General features: G+C 33.4%; 1 protein-coding gene across 1 annotated transcript; it reads right to left on the reverse strand.

The window, feature by feature from the left end:
• Positions 1 to 4,874: 4,874 nt before the first annotated feature.
• Positions 4,875 to 22,556, reverse strand: LOC127881819 (ankyrin repeat domain-containing protein 11-like). Its single transcript, XM_052429957.1, has 5 exons — positions 22,364 to 22,556; positions 18,996 to 19,181; positions 15,657 to 15,800; positions 12,854 to 12,949; positions 4,875 to 11,455 (listed from the first exon to the last, which is right to left on the reverse strand). The coding sequence occupies exons 1-5, from the start codon at positions 22,554 to 22,556 to the stop codon at positions 8,796 to 8,798; spliced, it is 3,279 nt and encodes a 1,092-aa protein (XP_052285917.1). The 3' UTR covers positions 4,875 to 8,795.
• Between the last annotated feature and the right edge of the window lie 699 nt (positions 22,557 to 23,255).

The following is a 23,255-nucleotide window of genomic DNA, read 5'->3' on the forward strand; positions in this document are numbered from 1 at the left end:
TAAATTGATACAACACTATCCTGGCTGCTAAATTGCAAAAAATTCATTTCGTAATCGTAAATATTCATAATAGCCGCCATTTTTTTATTCCAGAAAACTACACCCTATAATAATCTTACAGACTGAAGGGGCCGTTGTCGAAACAACAAAAAGTCGATAACGGCAGATATGAACAGGGTAGCATTAGTTATTTACAAAAAATAAAATGTTTGAATAAAGTATGGGAACATTTATTTGTATGTGTTTGTGCACTTCTGATCCGATTAGGCAGCGTACGTTGGACTGGTAAAGGTATTTGGTCTTTTTTGCAGGTAACCGTAGGTGTGAACAGGGACTTCAAAAGTGTTTTCCAGTTTGGTCCAGGTTTTTTTGCGCCTTCATTGTTCATCACATTCACGCCTGTGTTGTGCGACAAACAATAATCCAACTTGTCCAACATAATAGATTAACAGTTTTACGTCAATACTGACATATCTGAACAACTGTAGCCCTGTCTCCCATGAGCCACAAAGTTTTTATTCAGCATTCAAAGCCCTTGCTTTCCCCGAGGAAGAATGACACAATATACATGAATTCTTATTTTTTCACGTTTTACACGAAATGCACATGGACTGTTAATCTGTTGTTAGAAAATTACAAAATTGTTAGAAAAGTGTAGTGCTATGCAACCCATGCTCCAAATCATAATGACGCTTCCTATTTTGAATGCTTAATTAAGCTTTCCAATGCCATGGATTATTGGATTGCGCAATAGTAAAATGGCGGCCATTTTCGGTCTGATTTGGTGGTTTTATTGTCTTTAAATTTTTGATCTCCATTTTTGCATTCATAAAACAGCCTGAGCACTATACATGGGTGCGCGCTATACAAGGGAAAATACGGTATTTTTCAAGTGCAAGTCATGTCATGCATTAAAGCAGAAAACAACTTCATGTACACGTCACCAGACATGTACAATGTACCCCATTAATCTGTGCAGATTTGTTGATACCACAGACACAATTTAGGCTCTGCAAAAAACTAGTAAACTTGCCTGCATCCAGGAAAACTTGTTCTGTAAAAATTTCATTGAAGTAAACAATATTGGTTTGATGATGCCATCTAAAGAGTGTTAATTAAATGAATATAACATCAATGGTTCATATCCATATGTTGCTTTAAAATTTAACAAGAGCACCGCAAAACAGGTGGCAACGCTCGGCTGCGGGTGCAGTTTTGAGTAAATGAAAGCTTGTAAGAATTTTTTTTCAGAGGTCACAGTGACCTTGACCTTTGACCTAGTGAACGACTCATCAAGGTGCATCTACATATGAAGTTTCAAAATTGTAGGTGGAAGCACTTTGATTTTAGGCCAATGTTCAAAAGGTTAACAAAATGTAAAGGTTTTAGTACGACGCCGGAAGACGAGCTGGCTATGACAATACCTCAGGTTTTCTCCGAAAACAGCCGAGCTAAAAATTTAAATTGTATATTTTGCCTTTAACCTGAGTATACATAAGACTTCCAAAAGGCTAGTCACAGGTATAGGTCTTGGTCAATGTCTTTTATAAACAATCAAAACAAATTAAAGTTTTTTTCGATACCTGTAGAAGATAATTCTGGAGATATTAAGTACACGAATATTAACCAAAAACGTCTAGGTACAAAAAGGGCATAATTTTGCTAAATTACAAGTCAGAGTTATGGGCCTTGGCCAGTGACCTAACACAATCATTCCTTACACATGCGTGACTTTTCAGTATGACTACCTGTGGTACATGGAGTGTTGCATTCAAACTTTAATCATAGAATTATGTGGACATCAATGCCAATTAATGATTTAGTAGAACAGTTCAACTATTTGATGAATAACTCAAATTATTAGATGAAGAGCTTTTTCTATGTGTGTCTTGTTCTGTGAAAGCTGGTCAAAATGCATGTGCGTAAAGTGTCGTCCCAGATTAGCCTGTGCAGTCCGCACAGGCTAATCAGGGACGACACTTTCCGCCTTAACTTGATTTTCAGTAAGGAGGGACTTCCTTGAACCTAAAAATACCATTAAAGCGGAAAGCGTCGTCCCTGATTAGCCTGTGCCGACTGGGACAGCACAGGCTAATCTGGGACAACACTTTAAGCACATGAATTAAGCCCAGTTTTCTCAGAACAAGACACATGTGATGAAAAGTCAAGCTAAACAAGGGCTGTTTGTAAAACATGCATGCCCCCCATATGGGCTGTCCGTTGTAGTGGCAGCCATTGTGTGAATACGATTTTTGTCACTGTGACGTTGACCTTTAACCTAGTGACCTGAAAATCAATAGGGGTCATCTGCGGGTCATGATCAATGTACCTATGAAGTGTCATGATCCTAGGCAAAAGCGTTCTTGAGTTATCATCTGAAAATCATTTTACTATTTCGGGTCATCGTGACCTTGACCTTTGACCTTGTGACCTCAAAATCAATAGGGGTAATCTGCAAGTCATGATCAATCTACCTATGAAGTTTCATGATCCTAGGCGTATGCGTTCTTGAGTTATCCGAAAACCATTTACTATTTCGGGTCACTGTGACCTTGACCTTTGACCTAGTGACCTCAAAATCAATAGGGGTCATCTGTGAGTCATGATCAATCTACCCATGAAGTTTCATGATCCTAGGCGTATGCGTTCTTGAGTTATCATCCGGAAACCATTTTACTATTTCGGGTCACCGTGACCTTGACCTTTGACCTAGTGACCTCAAAATCAATAGGGGTCATCTGCAAGTCATGATCAATGTACCTATGAAGTTTCATGACCCTAGGCCCAATCGTTCTTGAGTTATTGTCTGACAACCACCTGGTGGACGGACTGACCGACAGACCGACCGACCGACATGAGCAAAGCAATATATCCCCTCTTCTTCGAAGGGGGGCATAAAAAGCTAAAAGGTATAATTGTGTTTTTACCAAAAAACCATACAAAACACTTAAATTAACACACATTTCTTGTGTATTGACAATTATTTAAGGGGGATCTTTACTTTTAATGATTTTTAAAGCAAGTATAATAATTTGTATGTTTAGTCCTTTTTGTAGCCATTTTTTCTTCAGCTTTTAATATTGCTTTTTTAATATTGCTTTTTTCATTGATCTTTGACTATTACGCCACATAAATGGTGATCAATTACAATTAATATCTTTCCTCAATTCATTTACTGATTTATTATTGAATGATTGAAATGAAGTATTGCAAAAATATTGATTCTACCACAGAGACACTTTTAAATGACATTTTGATTTCTCACCTCACAGCAATCTATATTCGGGCAATAGACAGGAGGTAAAGATTTATATAGTTGATCTATTGGAAACAAATCTGAATTACTCCTTTAAATATTTATATCAACAGGTGGGTTTTTTTATTACAAAACTGACTTGTTCACAATCAAATCAGATTTCAAGTTAGTGGGATAGGCAATGAGGGAAAATGGATTTGATCAAAACAAGCTGGTAACTACAGCAAATAAACAAAACCAGTTCAGATTAGAATGAAAATCAAATACAGGTGAACCTGTGTTAAGCACCCTGTCAAAGGAGGTGGTCAAAGTAACTGACTAAACCTTTCCCCCATAAGAAGCAAAGTGAAAATGGCTTTTGCAACCAGCATAAAACCATACAGCCTGTCAGTCGCTCGCAGTCTGTTCAGGTTTTATGCTGTTTGCTGCTCATCAGTATCTAAGGGTTATAAATGATGCCTTTAACCCTTTCCCCCATAAGTAGCAAAGTGAAAATGGCTTTTGCAACCAGCATAAAACCATAACAGCCTGCAAGTCACTCGCAGTCTGTTCAGGTTTTATGCTGTTTGCTGCTCATCAGTATCTAAGGGTTATAAATGATGCATGTAAAACTTGAATCTCGTAAGAAAGGTCTTTAATTTAATTTAACTTTCTAAGGGACTACAAATATGTACAAATATGTATACATATTTGTATGGCAATCTTGAAATGTCTTGAGTCTAAACATTCAGATTAATACCTTGAGTTCTACTTTTAGATGACTTGTAGTTTTCAATTATGCCTTTGTTTTATAACATATTAATCATAGTTACATTTATAAGTGTGGTAAATTTATAACATTCAAATTATCAGACCCTGACTAATTTGTTAATGTTATTAGCAAACCACATCACGCTTACAGTGCATTTATGTATAATTGCACCTCAAAAGCTTAATAACTTTCAAACAAATAAAAATACACTTAACAACACCATTATATACCATGTTTATGTTCAACTATAATCCCATTAACTGTAACTAATAAGAACTATTATCAATATCATTTAAAGTTCAATTCTTTAACTATTACATAATATAATAAATGTATTACGTTCTTTAAAAAAAAAGATAACAGATTATATAAATAAATTATACTGTTTCTATAAAATTTAACAAATTAGTATATTTCTTTAAAACAAAGCAAACAGATCCTCTGGAAATCATATGTTTTGATTGTCACAAATTTGACAAGGCACAGCATGTTTAGTGACGTTTGCACATGTGTTATGAACTTATGAGGTAGATAAAAGAAACAAACAAATGCAGTAAACATTAATACAAATATGCACAATACAATCGTCATATTAAGCTTCTTTTTAGCTTAGGATTACATTATTTAACCCAGATGTAATGGACATGACATGTAACAGATATTACTTTGAAATCAATATTATTTGTTTGACACTAATTTATTTATTTTTTTGCAGGTCCACTTAACAACAAAATCATATGCCCAATTAACATTCCAGCCCAAAGTCATTTATCATACATAATTTTAAAAAATCCACAAACAAAAATGCCAGATTTAAAGACTCCATGCAAATGTAAATGTATATAAATCAATCAACAGCTATTTCACATAGTGTTAACACTCAAATAAATGCCCCCCCCCCCCAAAAAAAAAAACATAATCATTGAACTTGAAACAACCAAATCAAGCTTTTACATTGAATATTTAAATTATAAATGATGGCACAGTACAGTAAAAGGTCAGAAGTTTAATAGATCTTATTTTAAATGAAGTGTGAAATGTTAACTGCTTTTTTACTAAGCAGTAAAAAACCTCTTTGAACTGCTATTTGTTTCTATTGCAGTTTATTTCAAGGCAAAGCTTAATATGCCAACTGCAGAAATGCTAGTGAACCCAAAATAACGATACTTAATTTAAAAATTAGAAAAATGAAGAATTTGAATATATTTCTTATTATACAAATAGAGTCAAGTAAAATTTGAATATTGTACATATGATGGAAATGTGAAATAATAACAAGATGACTCAAGATTGATCTGTCAATGCATGCTGTTTACAAAACAACAAAAAACAAGGATACTTCAACATGAAAAGTGGACACGATACAAACACCATAAAGGTATAAATGCAATATTTCATGACAACCACTTCATATAAGTAAATACTGGGTAATAAACTCTTGTCATTCAAGTAAAGGTATAAAAGCTCTGTGAAAACCATGCAATCATTTCTAATTTTACCAATTATGACATTGACCTTGAATGCAAACCTAAATGACATCTACATCTATATAATTAAACTGTATACAGAAGTATGAAGTTTCCTCCCAAAACTAGATTCAATTTTTTAGAGACAAAGACTTGGCCGAAAACAGTATGCTGGTTAAGCTTGCCTGTCAATATAACCCAATTAAAGTTGCGTAATTTGTCTAGAAATGTGTATTAAATCTTAAAAAACTCTGCAAAAGTAAATTTTACACATATGGCAAATGGTTAAAGGGAATTGTTCACAGATTTTGGTATGTTTTGAAGTTTGTCATTAAATGCTTTAAATTGATACATGTAAACACTGGAACTATTAAACGAGCTCCGATATATAACAAGAATAAACTTCCAGAAAGAAAAGAAAGTAATCCGGACCAATTAAGGCTCAAACCACTGACCCTTGGAGTAAAAGTCTAGCGCTTAAACCACTCTGTCATCTGTGATGCTTTAGTTAACGCTTTATTTTATAAATTATATAAGCAATTTATATAACTCTCTAAATTATTCAATCTTTTTGTGTTTGTAACGCTTGATAATTTTCAGATTTTCAAAAAACATATAATGGATATTTGTGAGCATGGAAAATGTAAATGCAAAAAAGCATAGCTAAAACAAAAATTTACAATTCTGAAACATTTTTGTTTTGGTCATTTTATCAAACTGTGGACAGGTCCCTTTAAGAACACATCCTGGTTTATTATAAGGCACATGCAAAATTAATGGCAATTCAGCTACAGTTATAACACCAGTGAATACAGTTATTACAACATCAAATCAGCACATTATTTTTTCGTAATATGTATTACCATTTTGGTCCCTATGCATCAATAATGTTTCATGGCTACTGTCTTTCTTTTCTGTGAAAAAGAGAAAATGGAAGTTTATATACAGGGCCTTGGGGGGGGGGGGTATTTATTGTTTTACTTTTTTATGTATAGTAATCAAGATTAAATGTCTTGAAATAAAGATTTGTGAATATGCAATATCCATTATTTTGATTTTTTGTTTGGAATTTACTGTTTTAAGTAACTTTAATCACAAATTGCTTGAAATTTACATACCAAACAATTATTGTTTGTAAATTGACCCTAAAATTTCATGCATATAGGTCATCTTCCCAAAATGATAAGAAAAAGCTCTGATAAATTGAAATGGAGGACTGACCCCAAACGAAAAAAATATGTATATACGACATCAATAATAACAAAAATGAAGACTTTGTTTTTTTCTACACTTTAAACTGAATACTACATAAAATTTTAATCTTAGGCACCAAAACAATAGCTGCATATCTTGTGTTTATATTTTTTCATATTTAACCTAAAACATCTCTTAAGTGGTCACAAAATATTATTGATTCATCCATAACATTACTCAAATGTCATTCTTTGCTATAGATAATTTTAAAAAGTACTGTGGTAAAAAAAAAAACAGTCAAATATAAATTTTAGGAATGATTTATAAAAATTTATAAATTATACAAACCAAAATCATACAATATTTACTCGCCCTTAACCTTCAAAATTTCTTAAACTCTTTCCTGACTACATTCACTACAAATATGAAATTGAATCTGGTACGAACACTTAGTGAATATAAAACAAATGCACAATGTACTGCCTGACTGTGAAAACATAATTAAACAACTATTTTGGGAATGCTTACTATATAGGTATAAATACCCCTTCAGAAAGACAAAGTATTGAAAGTAAAAAAAAAAAATCTCTAAACCAGATATAGTACCCTCTAATACTAGCACGAAACAGTTCAATTGTATTGAAACGGTAATTGCCATTTTAAGTAGACTGACCGAAATGATAAAATTCCTTCCCTTATTGATAGAAGCCTACCTCATTGTGTCAACTATTGGATATTTTACAATGATAACAGAAAATTGGCACTAATTTTAAAGCTTCTTTTACCAAAATATTTCAATATTTGGCTGACCGTATTTTGTTATTCTAGGGGTTTAAAACTTAACCTTACAAGTTTTAACGAGTTTAAAAATATTGTATTCTACCAGTTTAAAATTGAATATCATGCGCTGAAAGCCAGAACATACCAACAGCCTATGTAAAAAACAAAGCAGATAAACCTTTCTGGCTTGCTTAAAACAGTTTATCAGCACAATATAAATGCATCTTTATAAAGTATGCACACATTCAATAAACGACATGTACTTTCCATTTAGAATCTTTCAACATAATCGACATTGAATAACAAAATATCATTTTAATGCGTAATTCTAAATACATTATTAGTAAGTCAAAATATTCAAGTCTAAAGAATCCGTTATAAAGACTTCCTTTAATCATTTAATTAATTGAATTATCTTATTATTAATTGATTAATTGATTGTGTATATTTTGAGAATATATTTTTAAAAAGTATGTCAGGCAAAAAAAATTCTTATCTATCATTTGCATACATGTATTTCTAAACATGTTTTTTCCTATCAAACTTACCGATAATCATAATGAAAACTAGTGCATTACTAGTACTATTATGTTAACAGTAAGTGGGTATCTAAAATGTCACATGAAACAAATATCAGGTGAGTGTCCATTATTTACAAGTGAAATATAAAAAAAGAGTCAATTCTAAGGCTAAGAATATTCGATGAGATAGTAACTACCATCTCTTTCAAGAAATTCAATAAATGCAAATATAATATTGCAAACGCGTGCTAAAATCAACAATTAATTTAAGGCCCTACATTTCCGATCAACGGAGAAGTATATGTTCTTAAAATTGCAAAATTGGCCTAAACACATCATCCATAATAACTAAACAATATTCATTCATATTCATTAACAAAAAACATGATAACAATAAATATATTTTTAACAGTTCATTATATTTCAAATATTACATTTCGCAAATCAAACCCTACCTCGTAACTTCATTGAATTTGTGCTAAGTTTCAGTATCTTATAGTTTAATGAAAAGTGTTTTAGTCAAACTGAATTTTCTGAAGGCTTAGAAGTTGTAATTTGTTGCTATAAAAGCTTATTGTTAATAGCATTAATGAGGCATTAATATGTAAATGATGCACCCTGTACATGTAAATTGCATACAAATTATCCTGAATTACATTTTTTTCATATACACTGTTAGATAGATTCTGAAACCTTCTAATCATGAATTTTAAGCAGTAATTCCCTCGCAACAACACTTAAATGTAATGAAAGCAATAGGCAGGTTATGGGAACAAAAATATAAATGTATTTTTTTTTCAAGATACGGAATAGCTTGTAAGCGTTATTTATAACTCAGTAACAGGTTCATTTAAATGATTGACATAATCACACGACATGGACTCATCACAACTTGTATCATCAGCATCATATACCTGCATAGGGACCATGTATTGCGTCGGCGACTTGCACTGTGGTAGTTTGTAATCGCCAAACCCGCTTTCGATATCGGTAAAATGCTGGAATGTTGTAGCTTCTGACCTGTCAGTAAACAGTGGATCATTGTCGTCAAGTTCTGTAATGCTAATGTCCTCTTCAATTAACTCAATGACATGTGCCCCTGAAGACTGCAATGAAAGCCTCTCCATGTCTATGAAAACAGATGAAGCAGTCCTCTCGGCTCTTCTTGTCACATGGCTCGTCTTTGATTTAACATTTCCTTCACTCCTTTCTACTTTAACTCCTGTCAATCCTATTTCAGCCCCTGTGTTTGCAGACAAACTAGGAACAGCTTTATCAACAATTACTTTTGATTCACTATACTTGGATTCTTTTCCAATTCGTAACTTCCTTAACCTAGATTTAAACATGGACACTTTCGAATCACTGTCTGCCATCTGTTCCGTATCATTTTTTATTAATTGTGATTTAAGGACCTCTGGCTTTTTACTTATTGCTTTACCAACATTGACAAATGCTTTTCTATCAAGTTTCTTCAGTCCCATCTTTTCTTCCTTTTTAACATCAACATCTTTCTGCTTGGTCTCTCTTATATTTCCTTCTAACATTTCTGCTGATTCAGACCTTGTTATGGTATTTGATTGGTTTTGCTTTGACAATGATTCAGGAATATTTACAGAAAAGTCTTCAACAAGATTACGTGATTCACCTTGCTTTCCCTTAAACGAGGGCTTAGTAACAATAATGCTAGGTACAACTGGAACAGCATGACCAGGTTTAGGAGAATTCTTGTTCTTTTTAGATCCACTTTCTGGATGTTCGTTCCTAGAAAATGAGAATCGAAATTCTTTGGTATTTGGAATTCCCATAGTAGTTTCCATCGGGAGAATAACAGGGGCTGCTCCCTCCTTCCAGGGACTGGCAGTTGTTTCCGTTGAATTAACAACAACTTCTGAAGGAATGTCATAGAAGTCCCACTGTGGGGATTCTGATCTTGACCTTGATTCAGCAGAATTGTCATCAGACTTTTCATTAGACTTTTTGTATTTTACTTTAGATATCTCAATACTTGCATCCTGTTTGGAATTAGATTCAATTGTAATTGTCAAAGGTTTAGCATCAGAACTTTCATCACATTTTTTTCCAAGTTTCCTACGATTTCTTTTTGCCTTTCCATCGCTCACTTCTATTGGTGAATTTGGTTCAATTTTAATTTCAATTGGTTCAGTATCAGTATCACCTGATTTCTTTCCCAATTGTCTTTGCTTTCTTTTAGTGTCTGCTGATTTATCAAGAAGAGTATTTGCTTCAATTTTAATTTCAACAGGTTCAACATTATTAGCACTAACATCAGTTGTCATACCTGAAAGTCTTTGCTTAGGTTTTGATATGTCTTTAATAATTTTTAGCTGAGCATTTGAAACAATTTTAATTCCTATTGGTTCCACATCACTGGAATCATTACCTGACAATGTGTCTGTCTTTTGTGGTTTCTTTTTAAACAGGTCAAAGTTTGTTTGTTTTTGATGTTTGCTTGATTTTAAAGAAGCCTTTGATTCCACTTTTATTTCAAGTGGTGTTTCTTCTTCAGAACTCTCTTGTTTTGATCTAGAAAAAGTCGTTGTACCGTCTGAAACCATGGTTACTAATTCTATAGATTCATCTTCAATATCAGTTATTTCAATGGCAGAATCAACTTTATCCTTTTTGTCACTGTAACCATCAAGGTGATGTGATTTATCCTCTTTTATTCCCTCTAAAACATGCACAGGTTTAGTCTTCTTTGATTCGTACAATTCAGCAATGTTCACAGTACTGGAGAAATTGCTGCTTGAACTGTTTGAGTCTGGACTCTCAAGTCCACTTTGCAAAGACACATGTATCTCACTTGAGTACCCACTTTCATCAAGCGCCATGTTGCTAAGGTCCAACTTTGGCACTTGAGACACAAATCTGTAATGGCTGCTCATGTCAACCTCTGTTGAGGGTGACAAAACACTATCATTTCTACGCTGAAGATCGGGGTTACTAGCTGCTTTATCACTTGCATTATCTGCGTCCTCTGGAAGCACAATTCTAACATTGGGATTACTGAAAAATATTTCACCACCAGGCATTGTATTGTCACTTGAAATGTCCAGCTGAGAGGCACTGTACACTTTCATATTTGCTGGAATCGTGTGATTCATACAGGGAATAAGAGACAACTTCTCTTTCACAACTTTTTTCACAGCAGATCTAAGAGACATGCGCACCATTCCAATCAGAAAGCTCCTATGCGAGTATCTCTGCGTTATGCACACCTCTATCTGTAAGTTTCTTTCTTTAATGTGCTCTGCTGTAATTCCTGCATATTCCAGTGGCCGACTAAATTTGAATGTGGACGGGGTAAAGACGTGTTGTATAGCAACGACCTTTTTGCGTCGCCAGTGGATATGACCTTCACTTTGGTCAACTTTGACCTCCTCTGTTTTCCGCTTTGAGTCTTTCTTTTTATCAGGTTGAAGGTAACTCTTGACATATATTGAATGAATCATCGAAGTATTAGCTGAAAAAGTAAATCAACGATGTTAGTTTTAATAAACAAACAAAAAATGTAATCACTAAGTATGTTTGCAATTAAGTTATCTTATGAGGCACTAAACGAAAATTAAATTTCCATAAAAACATACAGAGGAGCAATAGAGCCCCCCCCCCCCCCCCCCCCCCCCCCCCGCACCATTTATTGAAAAAAATAACATGAAGTCGCAAACTGTTCGAAAATGTGAAAAAAACCGAGTCGCTAACTTTCTACAATTGTGAAATTTTGAGTTGCGAACTTCTTGAAAAAGTGAAAATTTGAGTCGCGAACTTCTTGAAATTGTGAACGTTTGAGTCAGGAATTTTCCAATATTGTGAAAAACGGCCTTTCTCCCAGAAGGAAAAAAAGCCCTCAATTTTTCAAATACTCCATTACTGTGGTGTTCCTATTGCACTTGTTTATTGTGTGACATCGTATTCCGGGCATTTGGAATACTAAATAACATAATCAACTGATGCAATACAACCTACAACGCAGCCATGTTCCTACAAATCCTCTTTAAATACACAAATAATGGGAGTTGGAATAACAAATCTTGGAATGAACTGTGATTTTTCAACAATACATTGTAAGATGTTTTACCAGGTGTATAAATATTTTTTAACAAAATATTTAAAAGAAAAAAAACTTGCATATCACGCTGCATCATTGAATTTAATTTAACTATAAAATTGGATGTGAAATTGGATTTCTTTCAGTTAAAAAATAAACTACAAATGATAAAAAATGTCATCATCGATAATAAAAACAAAGCTATTGTCAAGCAAATTGTCCCCTACCGGCTCCACCATTGTAAGAAATTCCACCCTTTTCAGATTTTTTTTGTTTTTTTTTTTTGGTTACCATAGCAACCACATTTTTTTACGTAGGAACAAAACGAAATGACGTGCATAATGTCCATATTTCCATCTATCCATGTTGAAAGTTTCATAAAAAAATATTAAGAACTTTTAAAGTTATCGCAGGATCCAGAAAACAACCATTTTCAGCAGTATTTCTAGTCTATTTGTTGCCATATAGAAGCAACCAGAATTTTTGACTTAAGAACAAAATGAAATGACGTGCATAATGTGTGATAATGTAAGAAATGTGTGACAGACTCACAGACTCACAGACGCACAGAACGCAAACCATAGGTCCCTTCCGGTGAAACCGGTAGGGGACAAAAAGTCAGGAAGAACTCATTTTTTTACTAAAAGCATACAATGTAGACAGAATATTACAAAATACATTCAGAACTAAAAATAAACAGTTTTATTAAAGAAAATCATCAAAACCATATCCATTCAAAGTTTGATGTTTTGTTCGAAATTCACATAACACAGTTATTTACAATGAACTTTGTAAAAAATACTATGTACATACAGGGTGGCAGAAGGAGGTCCGTAAGCTGCCAGATGCGGAGTTTCAGCGTGGACTTTGTGGAGTGGTATTCCACACTCATGTGCAGGTACCCTAGACCTGAAAACAATAGGGCCACGCTTTGTGAAAAATGGGTTCAATTCATATGGGTGAAGTCTGCATTGGCTAATCACAGACGATAATTTCCGCCTAAACTGGATTATTGCTAAGAAAGACTTTCTTTAAACAAAACAGCGGAAAGTGTCGTCCCTGATTTGCCTGTGCAGACTTTACGCACATGCAATAAACACTTTCTTGTCTCTTTGTTTTCTTGGGTGTTTGTACCATTTTAAACAATATTTAAGTCATATATAGCTTGCCAATATTAACCTGGCCCTGACCTTTAAGAATGAAGATATCACAACACCATTATAATGTACATGTATATACAGAACAATTATACATGTATGTTTTGTTTCTGTACTGTAAATAAATGAAATCATTTAAAGAGTACCATCATGTATTAAATATATACTGTCATGGATATATTAAAATCCTGTAACATGGGCCAGAACATAACCAAATGTAAATAAGGTAAATGCTGCGAACCTATTTTATGTCTACTGCAAACTTAGCCAACCTTAGTTGTTGTTCGATGCTTATTGTACATACTTATGCCAGTAAAAGATAACTGCCCTACTTAATTAAGAGATAGAAGGATAAAAGTCTCATAAATAATTCGCAGAAATAATTAAATTACCAAACACTACACAAGTTAACTAGGTTTGGGTTTCAAACTCAGGATCTGCTGCCTGACACTTCACCACTCTTCAAAACTACCTAGATTTGCTGGGCTCAACAAATAACTTGAATTTATATTTTCTAATAAAATTTCTTTTGGTATTACATTTCCCCAGCGGTGGGTGTGGGGTGCATTTTTTACGGTGGGACATATGTAATAGGAATGGATAGACAATTTGTGTCAAAGAATTTTTAGTCCCCTTTCAATGGTTGCTTTGCTTTTTAAAATGTTCATCTGTCAGTCATTGGTTCAACTTAAACAGATTCATATACAAAACTATCAGTACAAAACAAAACAAAAGTATCAAACATATAAAAACTTAGTATTATCACTACAAAATGAGCATTCATTGAAATATGTTTATCTTGACAATTCAGTTATCATGTGGCCATACTTTTCTTCTTATCCAAAATATTTCAAGTCGGGAATTAAATACTACAGTAAAAAATCAACACGTTAATATTTAAGTTACATGATTTTTGATTTTCTTTTCTCAAATCAGCCTGATGTTAAAAAATAAAATGTATAATCAGGATAAAAAAACATCATTAATTTCATCAAGCAAACAAAAATCTGTCTATAACTTTATTCCCAATGTTAAGGAGAACTGAATTGCAACCCTTTCCCCCATAAGTAAAAAAGTGAAAATGGCTTTTGCAACCAGCATAAAACCAGAACAGCCTGCGAGTAACTCGCAGTCTGTTCAGGTTTTATGCTGTTTGCTGCTCATCAGTTACTTAGGGTTGGAAATAGAGCCTTTAAAACTTGAATCTTGTATGAAAGGTCTTAAATTAAATTTAATGTTCTAAGGGACTACAAATGCGTCAAAATATGTATCTAAGTGATAAAGGCATAACACATCAATTTAAAGTTTCTCCATTACATGACATCATGTTCTCAAAATCTACAGAAATATCAATGTGTTCATTCCATAGTCAAACTCTTACGCCTACTATAATCTTTGTATTGAATCAGAAACTTAAGTAAAATAAATTACATGTGTATTGTTCTCTTACAAATTATGATCAAGCCCCCAGCTAGTGAAAATCTATTGAGTCAAATCATGTTTTGACAACAGAGTATTTAGTTTATATATATACAACTTGAAGATCAAAATATTGATTCAATGACATATGAAGTGTATAATTAAGTTTTAATAGGTTTGGTACCATTCTGAAGATAAATGTGAATTTTGAGTACAAATTATGTAATAATAGTCTAAAACCAATTCAGAAACTCGTTTTGCACTTCTGTATGTAGGCGCTTTTTTTGTAGCCAATTATTATTGGAAATTCAGGATAAACATTAATAGTGAAAGAAAAAAAAACTGGTGCAATAACAGCTATAAACAAAAACCGTATGACATAAAGGAATGTATAAGGGAGGAGAATGCCTTATGATGCCCTTTCTATAATACTAACTAGACATGTGTCCATAGGGCTTGGACACCTCTAGTCCACATTCTTCTTTTGTCTGAAATTTTCCCTTATGTCGGAAATACTGAACCAGAATATGGAAGTGCGCAAGCTCACACGCTGCTTAATAAGTGTGTAAAGGTTAGCCCTCTTGAAGTAATACTTTTTGAATTATGTGTGACACACAAAATATATATTTTGCCCACAAGTTGTTATGAAAAAATGCAAACATGGATGTGCGCAAATTCACATGCTGGCTTATATGTTTGTTGTTAATATTATGTTTATAAGTTTCAAATCTCTAGCACAAATAATTTTTAACTCCAGTTATGCCTGTATTCCAACCAAAGTATCAAGTGCACAAGTTCACATCATCAAAGTTTTAACCCTTTGCATGCTGGGAAATTTGTCGTCTGCTAAAATGTTGTCTGCTGAATTTCTAATATTAGCATTTTCTTCATTTTTTTTTTTAAGAATACTATCAGAATAGCAAACAGTTTGGATCCTGATGAGATGCCATGTTCTGTGGCATCTCATCTGGATCCAAACTGTTTGCAAAGGTCTTCAAAATTCGGTTCCAGTACTGAAAGAGTTAACAAACCACACTTACCGGGACCCTTGTCTTTGAAGGACTCGATGGAAGATCTCCTACTAGAGACAAGAGACGTGCGGTCGCTGGCTATGCCCTCGTCAGAGATTACCATACTTGTGTCATCAGCATCCTTGTCAGTATTGAGCATGAGATCTTTCATCTCTGGAATGGAAAACACAGCAATACTGTGAAACCAGGTTTTCCATGTTAAACTTATGGCAATTATTTAATTAAGTTTGTTCACTGTTTGGTAAACTGATGATTTAAAAAGTAATTGTCATAGATTCAACTTGAACTGTATTGTTAACATTTTATTAAAAATAAAGTTAATAACACTCTTTACTAAGATTAATGTTCGAAATATTAGTTTATAAATCTATAATCATCATTTGAAATCCATAGAATAAAAAGCGCTTTTCCTCGATGCAGTAATTTGGAAACTATTTGTCATACTAATAAAGCGTTTATAATTAGCTAATTAGTATAAAAGCCAGCCAGGCACAATGGTAGCTGACTTTTTTTCTTGTTGCCCTAATTAGTTAAGACTTACAAAAACAGTATAGATTTGTAAGTAAACAGATTTAATGTTATTTTTCAAAAGCTAGAACATCTGTGAACAAGTTCCTTTCATTCAACAAGAGCAACGCATAACAGGTGCCAACGCTCGGCTGCGGGTGCATTTTTTAATAAATGAAAGCTTGTCAAAAAAATAAATATTTTTTTTAGGTCACAGTGACCTTGACCTTTGACCTAGTGACCAAAAAATGGGTGTGGGGTGTAGAACTCATAATGTGCATATACATATGAAGTTTCAAAGTTGTAGGTGGAAGCACTTTAATTTAAGAGCAAAATGTCAAAGTTTTAGCACAACGCCGGCGGATGACGAGCTGGCTATGACAATACCTCAGGTTTTCTCCGTAAACAGCCGAGCTAATAAAAACAAATACCGCGATTTATTGCTTGATCTGCATGTGAGCTACCGACACACACAATTTGCCTATTTTAAGTAACAGTGGCCTTGCATTTGATCTGACTAACCCCCAATTCAATTCATGATGAAGAAACAGTCATCAGTGTAAAGCTTTCTTTAAACAAGAGCTACACATAACAGGTGCCACGCTCAGCTGCGGGTGCATTTTCGAAGAAATGTAAGCTTGTCAAATTTTTTTTTTTTTTTTTTTAAGAGGTCACAGTGACCTTTGACCTAGTGACCCAAATATGGGTGTGGCGAGTAGAACTCATCAAGGTGCAGCTACATATGAAGTTTCAAAGTTATAGGTGGCAGCACTTTGATTTTAGAGCCAATGTTCAAAACCTATAAAATGTTAAGGTTTTGCGGACAGCGTACACGACGACGGACACGACACAACGAGCTGGCTATGACAATATCTCGGGTTTTCTCCGAAAACAGCCGAGCTAAAAATACCCATCAGTACACAAATACCAATAAAGCTCTAAAATACTTCAACACTATTAATTCAAAGTACTCATGTATTTTTAAATTAAATTTGCTAAGGATATTTTAAATTAAACAACAACACAAAATTTGGTTGGAAACTGTCTATTTGAAATTTTAGGCACATTCATTGAGGGTAAATATATCCTTCATAGAGATTGGCCCCTAATTTGACAACAAAAATACAGCCTTATTAAATAAGAGCACCGCATAACGGGTGCAGTTTTGAATAAATAAAAGCTTGTCACAATTATTTATTATTTTTTTTAAAGGTCACAGTGACCTTGAACTTTGTCCTAGTGACCCAAAAATGGGTGTGGTGTGTAGAACTCATCAATGTGCATCTACATATGAAGTTTCAAAGTTGTAGGTGGAAGCAATTTGATTTTAGAGCCAATGTTCAAAACCTTTACAAAATATTAAGACGGGGGACGTCAGAAGGCGGACAGAGAACGACGAGCTGGCTATGACAATACCTCAGGTTTTCTCCAAAAACGCCGAGCTAAAAACAACAGGATTTTAAATTGTCATGTCCTTAAAATCTTCCAATTGCTCATTGGTATACATTTACATATTATTAAATGTTGTTGTTTATGTTAGCTTAAGTCCATCATAACCAGCATTTAATTGTCCTAAAATCTTAGATAAGACAAACCTAGCCCTGTTGAAGTTGATATGGATGTCTAGCATGTATTAAAAAATAAGTGTACCCAATATTGTACATACTCATATTTTGGCTTGGAACTAAGTCAGATATTCTGAGCCAAAGGGCTTGTAGGAGATTGCCTGCATATCATTCACCCATGCTTTTTGTTAACAGTTTCAGTTTATCAATATTTTTTGTAGTAAATTTTTCTTAATCTACACAAAACTTTACTAGAGTTGATTAATTGATGAACAAATTCCTTAACATAATGGGTTAAACACCTGACTGCCAACAGCTTTAAGCGCTATAAATAATAAACATGTTTGATCAATGATGTAGAAAGAGATATGGGCAAACATCCATTATTAATGATATTTGCACAATAGTTCCTTTGGCATGTTGGTTAAAAAAATAATTTAGTAGTACAAGAATGCTGTCTTGATTGAATGTTAAATATGTTATTGAAAAAAATATTATAGTAATGATAATAATTGTCTATTTTGAAGATCCTATATTCTTATTGAAAAATTAAATGATAATTATTTATTTTTTTACTATTATATTTATATTGTGAAATAGGCATTATCTTGAAAAAAAAATATTGCAGTATAGCTGTTACTTTCATTAACAATTGAATTGTTTGCATACATTTAATCTAGAGACAAAAGTCATGGCTGTAACACTTCATCAAATAAAATAAAATAAAAAGTCATTTTATAATATGACCACATTCTTTTTCATGCTAAAATGAACAACCAGATGGGGTAATCCTGTGCCAAACAGATGGGGACATGCATGCAGAGAAAGGTATTTTTCGCTGTTTTATACCCTTTATTACTTGTGTTTATTATTAAAATATCGCTCACTTTCCAGATATATCGACCAGAAAGTGATTAGCGTTTATAACATATTTATATTCTCTTTATATCTCGACTTTACTTGCTGCAAACTTTTGTAGCAGGTTAAACAATTACCGCTCCCGCTAAAAAAATTTGCAGCGAGTTAAGTCGAGATAAAGAGCGAATATTAATTTGAAATAAACGCTTAACACTTTTTTTGCTGAAATGGCTGGAAAGTGACCAGTATTTAAACAGTTGAAAAAAGTAATAAAGAGTATAAAACAACAACAAAAACCTCAGAATGGACGTTGCCATCATATTTTTCACATGATTACCCTCTCTGATAACATTAATGCAAATCATATATCTAAATTGTTTTCACTTTCAAATATTTATTTACATAATGTCAAACTTACTTAATTTTTCCAGTATTTTTCTACATGTTGGCGTGGCGAGGTCCAAACTATCTTTTCCGTCTGCATCCTTTATGTCGTAACGACCGCCAGCCTCCAACAGCATCTGCAGGCAGGTTACATGACCTTTCTCCGATGCATAGTGCATGGCAGTGCGAGATTGAAGGTAGTCAGCCTTATTCGGGTCTCCTGCAAAGGGATACAACGCGATGTTGGGATTTGGCTTCACATTACAGCATTTTTTACGGTTGAATTCAGGGTCTGAAATTGGCCCAATTCCCAATCTCAAAAGTATTGAATTTTCTTAAATGACTAAAATTCCTGTTTGCAGGTATACAAAAAAATATCAATAAAATACAAATAATAAATTTGCATGTATAGATCATTTCCCTATCCAGCTCTATAAGTTAAACTTAAGTAAATAAAACAATTAAATCATCTATAATCTCAGTTTTAAAGAATTACCTTTTTCCCAATTTTAGTCATTACAATGTGATTGTTTCAAATCTAAATGGTGTCAATCATTAAAAAAAAATCCTCCTTAAGGTTAATCAGTGATCAAGGTATTTCATGTCAGCCTTTTTTCCTTCTTTATATAGTATGGGAAAACTGCACTTTCCCAATCAAGAAAAATCAAGGTTTTGAAAAAAAAAAATTGTTTACATAAAATGCAACATTTAGTTAGTTCCCTATGCAGCTCTATGGCTTGAACATAAGTGAATAAAATATTGACAACTTGACAACACTTTCCGGTAGTTATCAATTTTAAAGCATTTGTGAGCAAAAAATCAAATACACCAATCCCAATGTGAAGACTTTACAACACAAATTTGCCCAATTTCAGGGTTTTACACCTAATTTTTTTCCCAATTGGACTGATACTGGTACTTTTCCTATTTGGGCAAAAAAATCGCTGTTTTCGTATTAGATATTTGTCAGGAGCGCAAGTATATCTTCCAAATGGCAGACCCCTCTGAAGACTTGTTAGTTGTCCTACAGGACATTGTCCCAGGCACTATTTATTTCCCATTCAAGTGTCGATCCTGAGTCTTATAATATGGTGGATGTTAACCTTAAGCACCTATTACAAAGGTGTTTGCTAAATATAATTTCTGTTATTAAATGCCACTTAAACGTAAATTATATGAGCCACACTCTGTGAAAATGGGGTTTAACCCTTTGCATTCTGGGAAATTTGTCTGCTAAAATGTTGTCTGCTGAATTTCTAAAATTAGCATTTTCTTTCTTTCAAAGAAAACTATCAGAATAGCAAACAGTTTGGATCCTGATGAGACGCCACATTCTGTGGTGTCTCATCAGGATCCAAACTGTTTGCAAAGGCCTTCAAAATGCCGTTCCAGCACTGAAAGGGTTAATGAATGCTTCTGGCAGCGACGGAATCATGATAACTACGTCATGCTTCCAAAGCTGCCCAAAGTCAATCTCGCATTCGCTTGTAAATTTTCGGATATTTTAGTCGGAAATTCACATGAAATATATTGTGACACAAAAAAATATTAACAAACATTTTGTATTCAATCTTTATTACCAGACCACATCTAGAGTTCAAATTTTTCCTCTTGCTATAAGGAACATAAATTTTTTATGTGTTAGCTTTATTTTTCTAAATATTGTACAAAATATTCGTTATTTTGAGAGCTAACAGGTTTTTTAATGAAATATGTGCTATGTTTATATGGTTATGTACTGTGTATTTGCCAATAAAATTGCCTGTCTGTCTTATAATTGTGTGAACCTCCTAATGCACTTCACCCCTGTTCAATGTCTCGTAGGAAAACTTTAACAAGAGCACCACATAACGGGTGCCGCCTCGGCTGCGAAAGCTTGTCAGAATTTTTTTTTTTTTAATTCACAGTGACCTTGACCTTTGACCTAGAGACCCAAAAATGGATGTGGCGTGTAGAACTCATCAAGGTACAGCTACATGTGAAGTTTCAAAGTTGTAGGTAGAAGCACTTTGATTTTAGAGCCAATGTTAAAAACCTTAACAAAATATTAAGGTTTTAGCACAACGTGAACGACACAACGACAGACACGGACACGACGAGCTGGCTATGACAATACCTCTTTTTTTTTCCCGAAAACAGCCAAGCTAAAAATTAGGATAGGGGATCCAACAAGCAAATAGAGTTCTGCCAACAATGTGTTTCCACGAATCTACTTTAGTAAGGAGATATAGGCAGTCTATCACAATATTTAGATTTACAACCCTTTTATAGATCGGCATTTACAACTGAGCTATTTCAGATAAGTTGTTTCTTTTGTTTTTACATGTATCATCAAACTTGATAAAAGACAAACACTTCAAAAACAAGAAGCAATAAAAATAGCACTTTCACATCTTTGTTACATCATTCTATAAACATGTGTTTAACCTGTCTAAATTTCTGTTATTGTATTTAGTTTTAGAATCGTATTTCATACATATACATGATACTTGTTACACAAATACCTTAACTACTCTAAGATTTTGGACATGTCAAATAATAAATTTATTTTTGTACAAAAATTTAGATACACCAAAGTATGCCCTAAATAAGTGACTGTGTCCAAAAAAATTGAGATTATTTTTAATATTCTTGTGCATTACCTGATGGTCAGCATTTGAAAAACTGTCTTTAGGACTTTGTATAGTTTAAATAAAATAGACTGTAGATATTATGATTTTGTTGATATTTGAATAATTGTATCTAGCATCTTAAAATATGGAACAATATATGTGCAGCCTATTTGTCATCCTTGTTGCATGACCAAATTAATTAATTAATTAATTAAGCCAGTTATTTATCACAAATGGCTTTAATTGAGATCAAACTTAAAGTGATTCAAAACATGTGAACTATTTATTTACTTAGTTTGATAATTCTAACTGAATAATATTTTAGCTAACGGGTACATGCCAATTTACACCAACAACACAAATGCTACTGTCCACTGACTTCTTACATTTGTCTGCAGGATTAAATGGCCGTCATCAGGTTGTAAAAACGTGTGCGATGTGTCACCTAATGAACGCACAAGTGTAGAATTCAGATAAAATTCAACTGTTAAAAACTTTTAAGCCATTTATTGAAGGGAAAAATCTGAGTTTCTGTAAAATAGGAGACATGAACAATAATTGTCTAGGCTGAAAGAGAGGATGTCTGAAAAACTTAGAATTTGCAAGAACTTAAGAGTAAAAATGGTTATTTATTATATATTTAAATCTAAAAAAAAAGAAGTAATACCATTAAAAACGCACACACAAAACTGGTAAGCAATGTGCTTGTTCACCACAAAAAACATATACTGTTTACATTACAGTGATTTTAATTTGATGTTTATCCTTTTTACAATGTTATGAAGCTCACCCTTTTTCTGTAAAAGCAGCTGTAGGATTTCTGTTTCTCCATTATGCGATGCTTCATGTAGCGTATTCCACTGATAGAGTCCAATAAGATTGGGGTCATAGCCCTGTTGTAAGGCAACCTTGACCTCCGCAATATCCCCATACCTCACAGCTTCATGTAACTTGGTATCAAACTGACCTTCCTGGTCCCCCATTGCACGGTCTTACTCATCCTACAATAGAAATAATGTACATTAAATCAATTAAATTAATGAACAAATAATATTGATATAAAAACCTTTTTATACAGCCAATACCACTGTAATAACAGACACAAATTCTTAAATAGATAACATGTACAAACAATTATTTTGAAACTGTTTATAAATTTTAGCAAATGTTAAATAGGCTTTCTAATGGTTTTGGCTTATCAAAGGCTTCATCCCCTACAAACATTTTTTATTCATGCAGTCTTCCCTAAAAATCAAACCCGGAAAATTTCATTCCCATATCACTTTTACTGTGTAGAAGTTATCCCCAAATTAAGTTAAAGGTTCTCTTTGTCCCATATTTTAAGGCTGGGGTCCATTTCTCTCAGAACTGTATCACAAAAAAATAACTACCGATACTAAGACTAGCACTTTTCACGTTTTTTTCCCTTCTGAAGCTTTTGACATTATCCTCCAAAAGTTACTGAAGCTTTTTACATTATTCTCACAAAAGTTACATAAAATATGGCAATGTCAAGAATATTTTCTTGAAAAACAAGAGATGTGTTTAACAGAAACACAATGCCCCCTATTGCGCCACTTTGAAGCCATATATTTAACCTTTGACCTTGAAGGATGACCTTGACCTTGACCTTTCACAACTCAAAATGTGCAGCTCCATAAGATACACATGCATGCCAAGTA

Source organism: Dreissena polymorpha, chromosome 5, assembly GCF_020536995.1.
Source record: "Dreissena polymorpha isolate Duluth1 chromosome 5, UMN_Dpol_1.0, whole genome shotgun sequence".
NCBI lineage: Eukaryota > Metazoa > Mollusca > Bivalvia > Myida > Dreissenidae > Dreissena > Dreissena polymorpha.

Excerpts from the sequence above, each read along its gene's own strand:
- LOC127881819 (XM_052429957.1), bottom strand. The coding sequence starts at position 22,556 with ATGGGGGACCAGGAAGGTCAGTTTGATACCAAGTTACATGAAGCTGTG. Across the intron at positions 15,801-18,995 it reads AAAAATACTGGAAAAATTAA|AGATGAAAGATCTCATGCTC; the intron begins GTAAGTTTGACA and ends TTTCCATTCCAG. Across the intron at positions 12,950-15,656 it reads CTTCAAAGACAAGGGTCCCG|GTCTAGGGTACCTGCACATG; the intron begins GTAAGTGTGGTT and ends TATTGTTTTCAG.